This window comes from Canis lupus, chromosome 28 (assembly GCF_011100685.1).
Source record: "Canis lupus familiaris isolate Mischka breed German Shepherd chromosome 28, alternate assembly UU_Cfam_GSD_1.0, whole genome shotgun sequence".
Lineage (NCBI taxonomy): Eukaryota > Metazoa > Chordata > Mammalia > Carnivora > Canidae > Canis > Canis lupus.
The window spans coordinates 25,555,107-25,567,516 of NC_049249.1; the positions used below are offsets into that span (position 1 = coordinate 25,555,107).

Consider the following 12,410-nt stretch of genomic DNA (forward strand, 5'->3'; position numbering starts at 1 on the left):
CTGTATGAGTTCCCAAATGCTCTTTATGTCTCATCTTAAATCACACGGGAAGAATAAATGGTATCCTGGCTCTTACGGAAAAAAAAATTTAAAGGAAGCGCACTGACTTTCACGTTGTCAGAGGCCTCTTTTGCTTCATGCAGTGGTTGTGTGTGCTTAAGGAAACACAAATAAGCCCAACGCTCAAAAATGTAGCCCTTTGGGTATATACCAGGAAAATGTGCCATGTCTTGAAGTCCTTCCCCAGAGTGAATAAGCCCTGTTCATTTGCCTGTGTTAACAACTGGAATTTCTATGTGCAGTGCAGACTGGGGTTCAAGCAGAGAACACTGATCTCCTGTACAGTGGCCTAGACATTTTGAGGACAAGCATGCTGAGCCCAGTTTAGAACAAAAATGGATAGGTCATTGTAGCCCATGTATTAGATTTGGCAGTTAGGAGAACCAGTTGCCTCATGACCCATCCCTCCAGCTGGAGCTTTCTGCTGGGACTGGAGTTGGGGAAGTCACTCCAACATTGTTTTCCCATGACCCTCCCCAGAGCACAGCACTACTCTGCTTGCAGACAGGACGCTACTGACATTTCCTGGAAATGCATTTTTGCACGGTATAGTTTAAATTAGCTAATACACTTGATATAGGAAGAAGCTCCTCCAACCCCCCAAGTTGGATGGAGAACTGAATTCTAAGATATAAGAAACATAGAGTTTCATTGGTGGGAGCAGACTTTGGGTTCAGATCTTTAACTGTCATTGCAGTTGTTCTCACACTGACATTTGCTCTGCATGTGCATAGGTCATAATTATTTTTTCTTTTTTTTTTTTCCATAGGTCATAATTAACCAATGAAAACACTGAGGATCTTTTATTATCCCCATAATGAAAAAATTCTCCCCACCAGCCTAGCACTAGGACCCATCTGCCATCCTCATTATTGATTATGGGAATATACTGTGGTCCCCACTCCTCATACTTTGCCAGAGCAAAGCAAGGACTGGGATACACAGGCACTGCACCGAGGCTGCTGATGCCAGAGATATCAGAGAGAAGATGGGACAGCCGAAATATTGAATTAGAGCAAAAGGCCATGGAAGGCACCAAATAGCAAGTTGCAATCTGGGGCCTTCAAACGGAGGAGGAGCTGGTCATCTCACGTTTGCCCCATCAGAATCATTTACAAAATATGTTAGTAGGTCCAACACACACACACACACACACACACACACACACACACACACACACACATGCATGCTCCTATTTGTGAGAACAGTCCTCAAACATTCAGTGTCTAGCACTGAAAGGACAGAAGAGGCGCTTGAAAGCAATTACAGAGCTCAGTACAGCACCCAGTTGATGGAGCGTGTCCCAAGGTAGAGGTCTGCAGCACAGGTTCTGACACTATTTTTACTTGTTTTTTACCACCAAGATCAGCTACTAACTAATCCGAATCCGAATCCGAATCCGGTGGCAGCAGGAAGAATTTCTGAGCTTTTATTAGTAGTGGCATATGAAGAGAATTTGAATGATTTCTCCTTTGGCTTTAAAATGGAATTTAAATTCCTAGGCAGAGCCCCCAGAGCACAAGAATAAACGTGAAAACTGTCCACGGGTGGAGCTGGAGACACCCTTCCTTGTCCGCCTAACTCACGTGAGTCGCAGCCAGAGGCTTCCAGGAATCATGATGGGGTCTTACACTTGAGTTTTGGTGTAATCCTAGGCTCCACTATGAATCTTGTGTTGCTGAATCTGCACACTCTGGTGTGTTGCTCTGATGTCCACATATAGCCTGATGTGAGGTCCGGGCTCTTCACTGTGCTGCTGACCTGAGCTTCATGAATCATGGAGCATGCTGGCTTCTGACACTGACACCCTTCCATGAAGGATGCCCTGTGGGGTGCAGTTTGGCCTCAATCCCGACCTCTGAGTCATGCGCACGTGTGCAAATGTTCCTTAGAAGCTGCAGCCCAGCCGGACAAACATTCAAGCAGGGATGAAATGTTAAAAGAACATGCAGACTCCCCAAACTACTCTGGGTGCATTCACTTACACACACACACGCGCGTGCACACACGCACACATACGCACCATGAAGTCAACAAAGCTAGGCAAGAAGGAAAGCTGAAAAGGCCAAATTAAATCAATCTAAGGCAACAGATCTTGGGGTTGCAGAGATTTCAAAAGGAAAAGCGTGCCTTTCCTTAGCCTACTACTGAAGAGACCTCAAAAAAAATCCAAAATCCATGTGGGCTGGATCAGATTCAGAGGATGCTGGGTGAGGAGCAGAGGATGCAGGGAGGAAGAACTTGCATTGGCGGGACACAGAATTTTCTTTTCCTTCTTTCTTTTTTTTTTTTGCTAAGAGTACTGTGGCCCTAGGGGCAAAAATCATCTAAAAGCACACAACTGGAGATAATCTCTCCCTTTCCTTTCTCTCACAGCTCCTGTCCTTGCTGGGGAGGCAGAATGAAGCGTATTGTCTGAAGCAGAAAAAGAATTCAGGGAGATATTCCTTTTGTTCCTTTCCCCTCTCTTTCTCTTAATTTTTTTTTTTTTAATAACAGCTAAGTAATTTGCCAACCAGGTCCTAGCAAAGAGTAGAGAAAAAGGAGCATGTTAAAAATGACTTTGGCTGCTAATCAGCCCACTTACACAGAGCCGCCCAGATCCCGGACTCTGATTCCCATCGTGCCGGGCTTCATGAGGCCAGTGAGGACAGGGGTGTGCAAAGTGGTGCGACCACATGGATATGTCCCTCAGGCTCTTCCTTCTTAGCCACGGTGCTACATAATAAATAGATTCCCACTTTGGAATTATTACAACTGCTTTTTTCCATGCGGCATCCTAAGGGCACTTGCTGGCTCTTACCCATACAGTCAACACTATTGTTAGACAACAGTTAAAGGAAATGAAGGAAGTAGCTCCTGTTGTGTACATAAGGTGATGTAAAAAGGTCACGTGTGAACACTACTGTCGAGTGTGGGGAACACAGAAATTTCTACCCCGTTGTTGCTTGGCAAGTGTTGCCGATGGCTGGCCCCATATTTGGCTTATGGGTGTTTTAATCGGCTTTCCCATTTTGTTGTTGTTGAGGGACAATAGTTTGCAAATTCTCCAATCAAGTTTGGGCCTTAACACAACATCCTATGTGTCACCGCCATGTCAGTCCTTTTTCTAACTGCTGTCTACGCGGGGGACTTAGAAGAGTTTCGCTTTCTTCTTCATGTCGTTGCGTCTCCAAAGAGGTAACTTGTCAAATTCCTGTATGGACATTCCAAAGATTTCCCGAAACACTTCTGGGGCTAGGTGGCGCTGTAGTGGGAGAAAGAACAGTGGTCAGTTCTACTGGCCACATGGATGGCCTTGAGACTTGCTCTGGAGTCTACAAGTGATCATCTTGAAGAGCAGGGTAGAATGATGGCAGAGGAGTTTACCTTTGAGAATGGTTAGCAGGTGCTTGACCAACTGACTCCTTACCTGGTTGGCCCAGGCGAGGCACCTTCCCCAGCAGACAAAAGAGCTGCCAGAGGATTAATGATTATTGTAACACACTACATGGTGATGGGACATAGAAAGGTTATTCATTATGCTGGAGGCAGTTCCATTTCAGGTCCTTGGGATGTTGAGGAGATGCAGGGAAAATGGGCCATAGCAGTCAGAAAGCCAGAGAGAGACTTCCAGAGTAGTGTCCCTCCTAAAAAGTTCCCTTAGGACAGTAGAGCCTTTATTCCCTGTGCCAGACTGACTTCACATACAAAGGTAGAGCCTCATGTCAGGGGAAAGTAATGATTCTTTATAAGACTGGTAGCCTGAGTTTTTCTTAATTAAAATCACTCATATGGAAAAGTATGATCCGCCTTGCATGTCTTGGATATGTGCACCCAGATAACCCTTCGGCAAGCAATGTGGAAACAGCCAAGAGGGAAACTGGTCCAGGGCAAACCTCTTTACTGAGCACTTCCTTCCCTCTCTCGAAGATCTCATCCCAGGCTCTGGGATATCTGAAGAGGCTGGGGATTCCATTCTACAATCCCAGCCATAATTACAGCAACATCAAGTTTCCACAGAAGACAGCTAAAATCATACTGTGTCTCTTGGCTCATCTTTTGGGCTTTACTACACATTTAGGCTGATCTCTTTAAGTGTATATTATTCAGGTTTCAATCCCAAGTTATCTTAGTTCTACCTGCCACATGAGGTTGATTCTTTTCTTTTTATTTCTTTTGTTTTATTTTTTTGCCCTCATTGAAACACTTCTTAGGGGAAAGTTGGGGGAAATGCACAGGTATCTACAGTTGGGACTGGTTGGTTAATCAGTTTACCTCCAGCCTGGTTCTGTCCACGTCTCTTAGGATTTTGTTGCGCCCTCTGTTGGTCACCATCAGCATTTCATATGGAAATATCTGAGGAGCAAAGAGAAAACAAGTTTTTTTTTTAGAACACTGCTGTCCGTTTTATTAACAAGCTGAATCTACCTAAAATCTAGTACTCCCAAGATAGAGCATCTAAGACATTATAATTACGGTATCTGAGTGATGGATGATCCTTCCATATCCAGCGGACAGGGACCAGTTCTTTTTTTTTTTTAATTTTTATTTATTTATGATAGAGAGAGAGAGAGAGAGAGGCAGAGACACAGGCAGAGGGAGAAGCAGGCTCTATGCACTGGGAGCCCGATGTGGGATTCGATCCCGGGTCTCCAGGATCGCGCCCTGGGCCAAAGGCAGGCGCCAAACCGCTGCGCCACCCAGGGATCCCCAGGGACCAGTTCTTATACATTTTCTCAACTCACCATGTCTCATGTAGCACTGTGCCTTTGGAGGGCTTTGTTGAGTGAAAGAATACAAACTTATTATGTCTTGGTGGTAAAGGTAAAAATTAGAAGAGAAATGATAGGAACATGGTTTATATGGCCAGGGTACCTCTACAGGGTTCAACAATCTTGTTCCATGACTGGCTCATGATTTCATGGAACCAGGCAGACCCAGAAACAGTGTTCTGTTGGAGGACATTGAAATAAGCCCCAGTTATGGTCACTAGGAAGCACAGCCTTGGACACCTCTGAAGTTTCAGGATGGTCTGGAGCTAGGGTAACCAGCCATCCTAGCTTGCCCAGGACTGAGGAGGTTTCCAGAATGCTAGACTTTCAATGCTAACACTGGGCAAGTCCTGGGCAAATGGGACGTCTTGGGCACCCTATTTGGAGTGGTCTGCATCTGCCCCACTTAGCACTGGGTATGCCTTGAGGTGCTCATGGCAGGGACAAACGGAGTACGAAGCTCATAGGAGAGGCGTGCTGGTACCTCACTGTGAACACACAGCAGCATATCCCATGAGGGCTTAAGCCTCTTGACTCCGTGTGACAAAACCAGTGGGGTGTCCAGATACTTTGTGACATGGCTCGTGTAATGTCTCAGCCTGGAAGCTAATGGACCTTAACACTGAGCATGATGAAAAGAGAGAAAACCAAATCTTTTCAGGGTTGTGCCTGCTTTGCTGTCCCCATGTGAGAGCAGAGATGGCTGCACTTGCCTTTGGTTCCAACATGTTGGGCATGGACACCCCTCGATCCATTCTTGCCCCAGACATGTGGCCATCTGGGAGAGTCTGCAAGAGAAAAGCTGGTTTAAGGAGGAGCACACAGTGGCATGGGGAGCTGAGGGGTAACTCTGTGACCTCCCAGAATTCCCTGCTTAGGCCTCAAATCCTCACTGTTTTGTCGATGTGTCATCTTAATCACCATAAATTTTTCAAAATGAGAGCCTTGCTGCATAAAAGCAGGAACACTGGGAATACTGTTCTAAATTGTTTTATTTTACTCTTCGTTTTCTTGTATTTTTTTTTCCTTTTCTCATTCTCCACCATAATTTTTACAAGGTTTAGGGTCTAGGAAAAAAGGAATGGTACCAAAGCAGCTCTTTCCTATTGACCTATTGTTGTTTCTTTTCATTTGGGACCATAGGAAAGAGGGGAGGACCAAAAGTACTGAGCAGTTATGACTCAAAGGAAAAGCTATATTTGAGGAGACCCTTGATGTTGGTCTACCTCTACCCCAGAGAGGACTCTCTGAGGCCAGAGCAAGAGTCCCCTGATGCCTAAAGGGGATGTCACATCCCTGAGGCCTGCAGGGCCAGCTTGATGTTGGCACCCAGCATGCCCGATCCTCATGGCTCCTCACACCTATGGACTAATGAACCAGAATGATCCACCCAAATAAGGATCTTCTCAAAAGAAACCCTTCCCTGTAGCAGCAACCCATGTCTGCATTGGACAATGGCTGTTTTGCTGGTGTGGCCAACTGGAGAGAGACAGTGTTCCATACCTGGTAGTCTAGAAAGGAAAGAAAAAGAAAATATCAGAAGGGAAAGATCATAGAAAGACATGGAAACATTAATATTAATATTGTTAATATTAATATACCATGTCCTATTGCGATTCTCCAGACACTCTCCAATGCACCATGTTCTTCTTTCTGCTGGAGTCTCTGTACACACTACCCACCTGGCTCCCTAAAGCCAGGAAATGCCTGCCCCACTTTAAGTGATCAGTTAAAACACCCTTTCCTCATGCAGCTTTCCCCCCACATCTTGAGGGTGTTTCTGCCTTCTTCTCACCCCAACCTGTCCCAGTCTCAGTCAATCATGTGCATTTTTGACAGTAGGGCTGCGTCTAGCGCACTGTAACTCCAGATACCTATCGAATTGAGTGCTCTGCACATGGCAGGAGCAATGAGTTCATTCTCATGCACCCTGCTTCTCATGGTCTCGTTTCAGGAGAGATGCTTTGCAATTTTAACACACGCTCCACTAGCTCACACAGGCTAGCTGCGATCCGGCTTTAGGCAGCACGAACCCAGGCAATGCACGTGTGGCAGGCAGCACAGCCCTGTCTCAAGCTGGGCCAGCAGTCAGCAGCTCGAGCGCACGGGCCTTACCTCGCACTCCCCCACTGACGTCCCCATAGCTGTTGTACTGAGCAAAGTCTGTGGAAACAGGCTGAAGCGAGAAAGAACACATCGTTAGACCATCTACTCCACAGCGATGGTTTTGGAGTCAGGTGAAAAGGAAGAAAGGGTTTACAAGATCCTCAGAATCCTTCCCAGCTGAATTCCTGGACCTTCCTTATTTGTCTTCTATCATGAAAATCTCATCTTTTGCAGCGTATCCACGGCCAGCAGGCCCTGGGTAATAAGCACGTTATCTTTTGCCGATAAATAAAAATACATTTCACCACACAGCTAGTAGCTGCATAATTACATTTGTTCTATGCTTTGCACAGTGGGCAACGACAACAAACTTTCTCCTACCTTTTTACAGCAGAGATAAGGGCTCAGGTCATTACTTTTAGCTTGGTTGTGGAAATATTTGCCACATAATTAATTAATGTCATCTTCCCACAAGCTTATAGAGGCTACTCTTTCATCTAAAGTCAATTTCTCTTTCTCTCAGTAGAAATATTTTATTTTGCCTCTAAGTCAAAGTGACTTGCCAGGACTTCAGGGAGATTACAATTTTCATTATATTCTAACACTGAGATCATATTATCAAACATATTCAGATTTCCACCAGGACCAAAGGGGGAATTACCTCAGGAACAATTAATTGAGGAATCTTACCCGGTGAAGCCCATTTTTTCCATAGCCTGGGAGAGATGAGGTTTTGGATGATAAAACATGTGCAGCTGAATGAGAAAAAGTAAAAAAGGAAATCAGAAGTCCAATTCTTAATAGCTTCTCTTGTTTTCCAAGTAAACTCTACCTCCAACGTGGGGCTCAAACTCACAACTCCAAGATCAAGAGTCGCACATTCGACCAACTGAGCCAGCCAGGTGCCCCCAGAAGTCTAATTCTCTAATGAAACTGCCAATGTATCTTCTACCTTACAGAAGACACACAGAAAAATAGAAAAAATAACCCAATATGGGGCTCTGATGTTCACGAAAGGCCACCATATTTGGGTGATGCAGGGAATGGATGGAGAAGGAAGAGGTGCTTGGGACTGCTTTACCTCTAAATCCTCAATACAATCCTAATAACACTATTATTTCCACTTTACAGGAGAAGAAATAGGGGCTAACAGAAATTAAGTATCTTGCCCAAGGTCACTCACCTTATAAATTGCTAAGCAATGATCTGAACCCAGGGTTTTTTTGGATGCATAAGCTCATGCCCCAATTGGTATGGTAGCAATAACTGACCTGAAAGCCAACCATGTATGTTAGCATGTTCTCCTGGCCCACCACAGTTGAGTTCCTGAGAGGCGTGGGATAGGCTATCCCATTAGTCAACATCATGGCACTACATAAACTGTGGAGCATGGGCGGGGGGCAATCTGGGTTTGAATTCTGGCTCCATAACTTAACACTTCTGCATGGTATTTCACATTTGTAAGTCTTTGTTTCTTGACTCATGTAGATATAGTGCTATCTGTTCTTATAGAGCGGAACTACAGGATCAGAAGGGACACTAAAGATTAATAAACCACCAAACACATGATCCAATGAGGCATGTAGGCTCAGTATGTAGCAGGGCATTCCATTCAGCATATGGACTCTGAGGTTTTATGCCTGGACTCCTGAATCTTAGTTTTGCTAGTTATTAATAATGTGACATTGGGTAAGTTCCTTAAACTTCCTATACCTGTCTCCTGATTTGCAAAATGGGAATAATAATATCACCTACTTCATTGGCATGTTGTAAAAATAAATGGACCAATGTTGAGCAAAAGTACTTGCATGTAGTAAACACTAAACACATTTTTAAAGAACTTTCCAGAGGGGAAAATTATGTACCAATTCAGAACATGGGAGAAGGAATCTTGTGGGTGAAGAGAGAATTGGCTTATGACAAATATGAGCAGGGCAAAATATACCTGATAGACTATTTCAGCCCAATATATAAATAACCTCCTTCAAAAAAGTGTCCAAAACAACACTGTTGGTCTTCAGCTCATTTATTGAAGATCTAAATGTAAAATCATAATGTTTTGAAAATGTTTTTCAGGTTCTCTACAAGCACTCTATTCTCTTTCTCCCTCTTTTTTAAAGAGTACAATAGTCAAAATGAAATGAACTATAAGGTTCTTGATTCATGTTGTCATATTGTGTTCTAGATTGAAAGGATGAATCAATTTAATCAATTGTTATGAAGCCTCTTTTGTGAAACGGAGTTCCCTGAGCCAAAAATCACAATTCCTTCCTAATGGAAATAAGGTAATAGGAGTTCGAAGTACATGGGTTTAGAAAGTATGAGACCCTTTCCAGGATAAGATACTACCAGTGGTGACTTCTGCATGTGCAGATATCTTCCCTTCCCAGCAGAGAATGTAAAAACCATAAAGACAGAAAATCCTGATCATGTACCTTCTTCCTTCCTTGCCTGATCTAGACCTCTCCTGATTGAGCTTATGTTTAGTTTTAATTATACACACACACACACACACACACACACACACACACACACACACATTTACTCCACATATTAGAGCTAACCCATGTTTTCAAATTCTCCAAAAGCATTCTGTTCTCTATAAGGATTTCCTTTTGCTCATTCCAAGATGAATTTTTTTAAAATCTACTCTATTTTCTTAACCTACTATTTATTGTGTATTTCTTTTCCTTTTTTTTTTTTTTAAGATTTTATTTATTTATTCATGAGAGACACAGAGAGAGGCAGAGAGAGGCAGAGACACAGGCAGAGGGAGAAGCAGGCTCCCTGCAGGGACCCCGAAGTGGGACTCGATCCTGGGCTCCAGGGACACAGGCCCTGGGCTGAAGGCGGCGCTAAACCGCTGAGCCACCCGGGCTGCCCCCACTAAGATGAATTGACCTTCAGGAAATCCTCCAAGGGATTTAGACATAAATCCCCCATTTCCAACATAAAGAAAGTATACATTTAAGGAAGAACTCTGGCATCCTTATAAGCTAAGGTGACATGCGGCGCATTTTGTACACTTCTGCTCATATAGAACACTCTGTAGTTTCCACCAGGAATGGCCCTGCCTCTTCTGGAACAATCCAGGCAGGCTCTCGGCTGGGAGAAGGCGCTGGGCCTGTTGTTTACCTGAGTTGATGGGAGAATCATAGCGACTGGCTGACAGGGATGACCTCTCTCGGCTCTCCTTCTCCATCTCCTCTTTCAATATTAACTGCCCCAGGCCTGAGTTGAGCTATCATAAAGAAAAGCAAGATGAAAGTGAAGTCCACATTTATTGTCATAGAATGACAGTTTCTGTTTTAGAAGGTCCTGCAAGAAGTTCCTGACTATGGAGTGGCCTGGATACATACAGTGGCAGAGCCTGGGGTCCCTCAAGGGATAGGCCAGATTTTTGTTTGTTTGTTTGTTGGTTGGTTTGGTAGGCCAGATTTTGGACCTTGAACCCCTCTTGGTCTTTTTCATGTCAAGGACTCCATTTCCCTAGGCCACGGCCAGGCTCCATGTCAGGAGAATGTCCTCCCTCCTTTGCCCTCCCCAAGATGCCAGCAGGTAACCTTAGGAGGTATGTATGACTGTGTGCAGATTTTTGATGTGCAAAGGGGGGTTGGGGATAGCATCCTTTAAAAAGAAATTACATTGATTTAAAAACAAGAAAACAAGAGTAATATATGCTCATTTGCACAGATTTTAGAAAATCTAGAAGAAGAGTAACCCATAAGAGATAACCACCATTTACATTTTTATAGCCATCCAGCATTTTTCTCTGTACATATCATACAAAACTGGGATCACGCTATAAATGCAACCTTGTATCCTTTTCTTCCATATAACTAGTATCACGTATATTTCCCTTATGATTGAGTATCTTTGGAATATGACAAAGATGTCATTTCTAAAATGACATTTGGAAAATGTCACTTGAAGAGATTCATCATCCCTTATTTGTGGGAGAATGCATAATGTCCTGGCTCCCTCTACCCCAGGCTATAATGGATTATCCTTCTTCTGGTCTTCCAGGACATTGTGGGAAGGGTATAATGAGGACGTCTTGGTGGCAGTCCGTTTTATCCCTTCTTTCCTGGCCCAGATGTACATACAAGGTCCAAGTCCTAAGGGAGAAATACTCAATCCCAAGGGAGTCCCCTTAGCAGAGCGTGCATGAGGGAAGGCAGGTGTTGCACCATGTGGGTGTACAGCTTGGCCCTACTTGGCCCTTTCGACATGTGCACTGCACACACATACACCATGTGGTCTGGCTCTCCTTACAGAAGCTCGAACATTCCATGTCTCTGACCTCCAGCTTCCAGGCCATCTCTTCCAGAACCCACTAAGTGCCCTGCCTCATGGTCACTAGAGGCCTGTCTTCCCTTGCCTACTAGATTTCCAGCCCTTTGAAGGTTGGGACAGCCTCTCATTCACTTGGTGGCTCACTCCACGGTACCCGTTCAAAAAGCCAGATCTATGGAACTGAATTGAAGACCACAGCAAAGTAGTTTAAGGACAAACCTTCATTAATTGCTCTTCTTGCAGCTGCCGGCGCCTCAGAAGTTCCTCCTCATCTTCCTCTCTGCCACTAGATCTGCGTCTCATGTCGGCTCCTAATTCCACAGCAAAGACAACTTCTCACATTAGCCCCACGGCAAGGGGATCCTAAGGGACTAATCCACCTGTGCTCAACTTGTCCGGCAGGCAAAATCAGCGGTTTGTGAACAACACACCGAGAAGAGCCTACCACCAACTCTGCACAACTGGCAGGTGTCGTGTGATGGGCCAGTTCAACGTGAAAGCTAGTAAGTCATGAATTTTGGCCTCCTAACAACTGACCTGCTCAATTAGGACTCAGTGGGTGTGCCATTATGATTGGGGCTAAGTCATCACACGGGGAGGAATCCAAATCCACGTACATACCATCAAATAGGTAAGGCAATCACTCTCTTGTGACAAGTTTGAAATCTTCTAGTTTTCTGTTTTTCTGAATAGACTTGTCATCATATGATCACCCTATCTTCTGCCCTTAATAAATTCATTAACAAGCCTGCTTTTACTTTTCCTTTAAGGGGTGAGTCTCGAACGTTTCTTTCCCTTAGTCCTTTGGAAAAATGGTCACAAAAGAGTTTTATACTAATGGGTCAATAAATAGTGTCAATACAGCTAAAAAGTTAGCTAAAGTCCCATCTAGAAGATCATTTACAACTTTTAAGATTCTTGGAAAAGGGGAGTCAGGGAGTAAAAGGGAGGAGTCTGTCTGAACGGTTGTAAAATTAAGATAATTATTGTTTTTCCTAAATTGCTTGGATTAATCTGGCTGTGGGAGGAAACAGGAAAGCTTGCTAATCTAATCAAAATAAACTTTAACTAATCGTCTCGGTTTTTATCATTTTGACTAATGGGCCAGAATTGTTTTCATTTTGGAATCCCGAAAGCTTTAAACCACTTAGTGATGATGATTTTAACAACAAAATGTTAACTCTCCCTTTCCTC

At 44.0% G+C, this 12,410-nt stretch overlaps 1 protein-coding gene across 23 annotated transcripts in view; it reads right to left on the reverse strand.

Moving 5' to 3' along the window:
- Nucleotides 1-3,170: 3,170 nt before the first annotated feature.
- The window catches only part of ABLIM1 (actin binding LIM protein 1), a 284,701-nt gene continuing 275,461 nt past the window's right edge, over nucleotides 3,171-12,410 (reverse strand). For all 23 annotated transcript variants that reach the window (XM_038578863.1, XM_038578864.1, XM_038578861.1 and 20 more), the window contains 8 exons: nucleotides 11,436-11,527; nucleotides 10,056-10,161; nucleotides 7,611-7,675; nucleotides 6,930-6,990; nucleotides 6,318-6,325; nucleotides 5,528-5,602; nucleotides 4,318-4,398; nucleotides 3,171-3,307 (listed from right to left, as the gene is read on the reverse strand). In XM_038578863.1, the coding sequence (XP_038434791.1) occupies nucleotides 3,194-3,307; nucleotides 4,318-4,398; nucleotides 5,528-5,602; nucleotides 6,318-6,325; nucleotides 6,930-6,990; nucleotides 7,611-7,675; nucleotides 10,056-10,161; nucleotides 11,436-11,527 (602 nt within the window). In that variant the 3' untranslated portion in view covers nucleotides 3,171-3,193. The remainder of the gene's footprint in view (nucleotides 3,308-4,317; nucleotides 4,399-5,527; nucleotides 5,603-6,317; nucleotides 6,326-6,929; nucleotides 6,991-7,610; nucleotides 7,676-10,055; nucleotides 10,162-11,435; nucleotides 11,528-12,410) is intronic.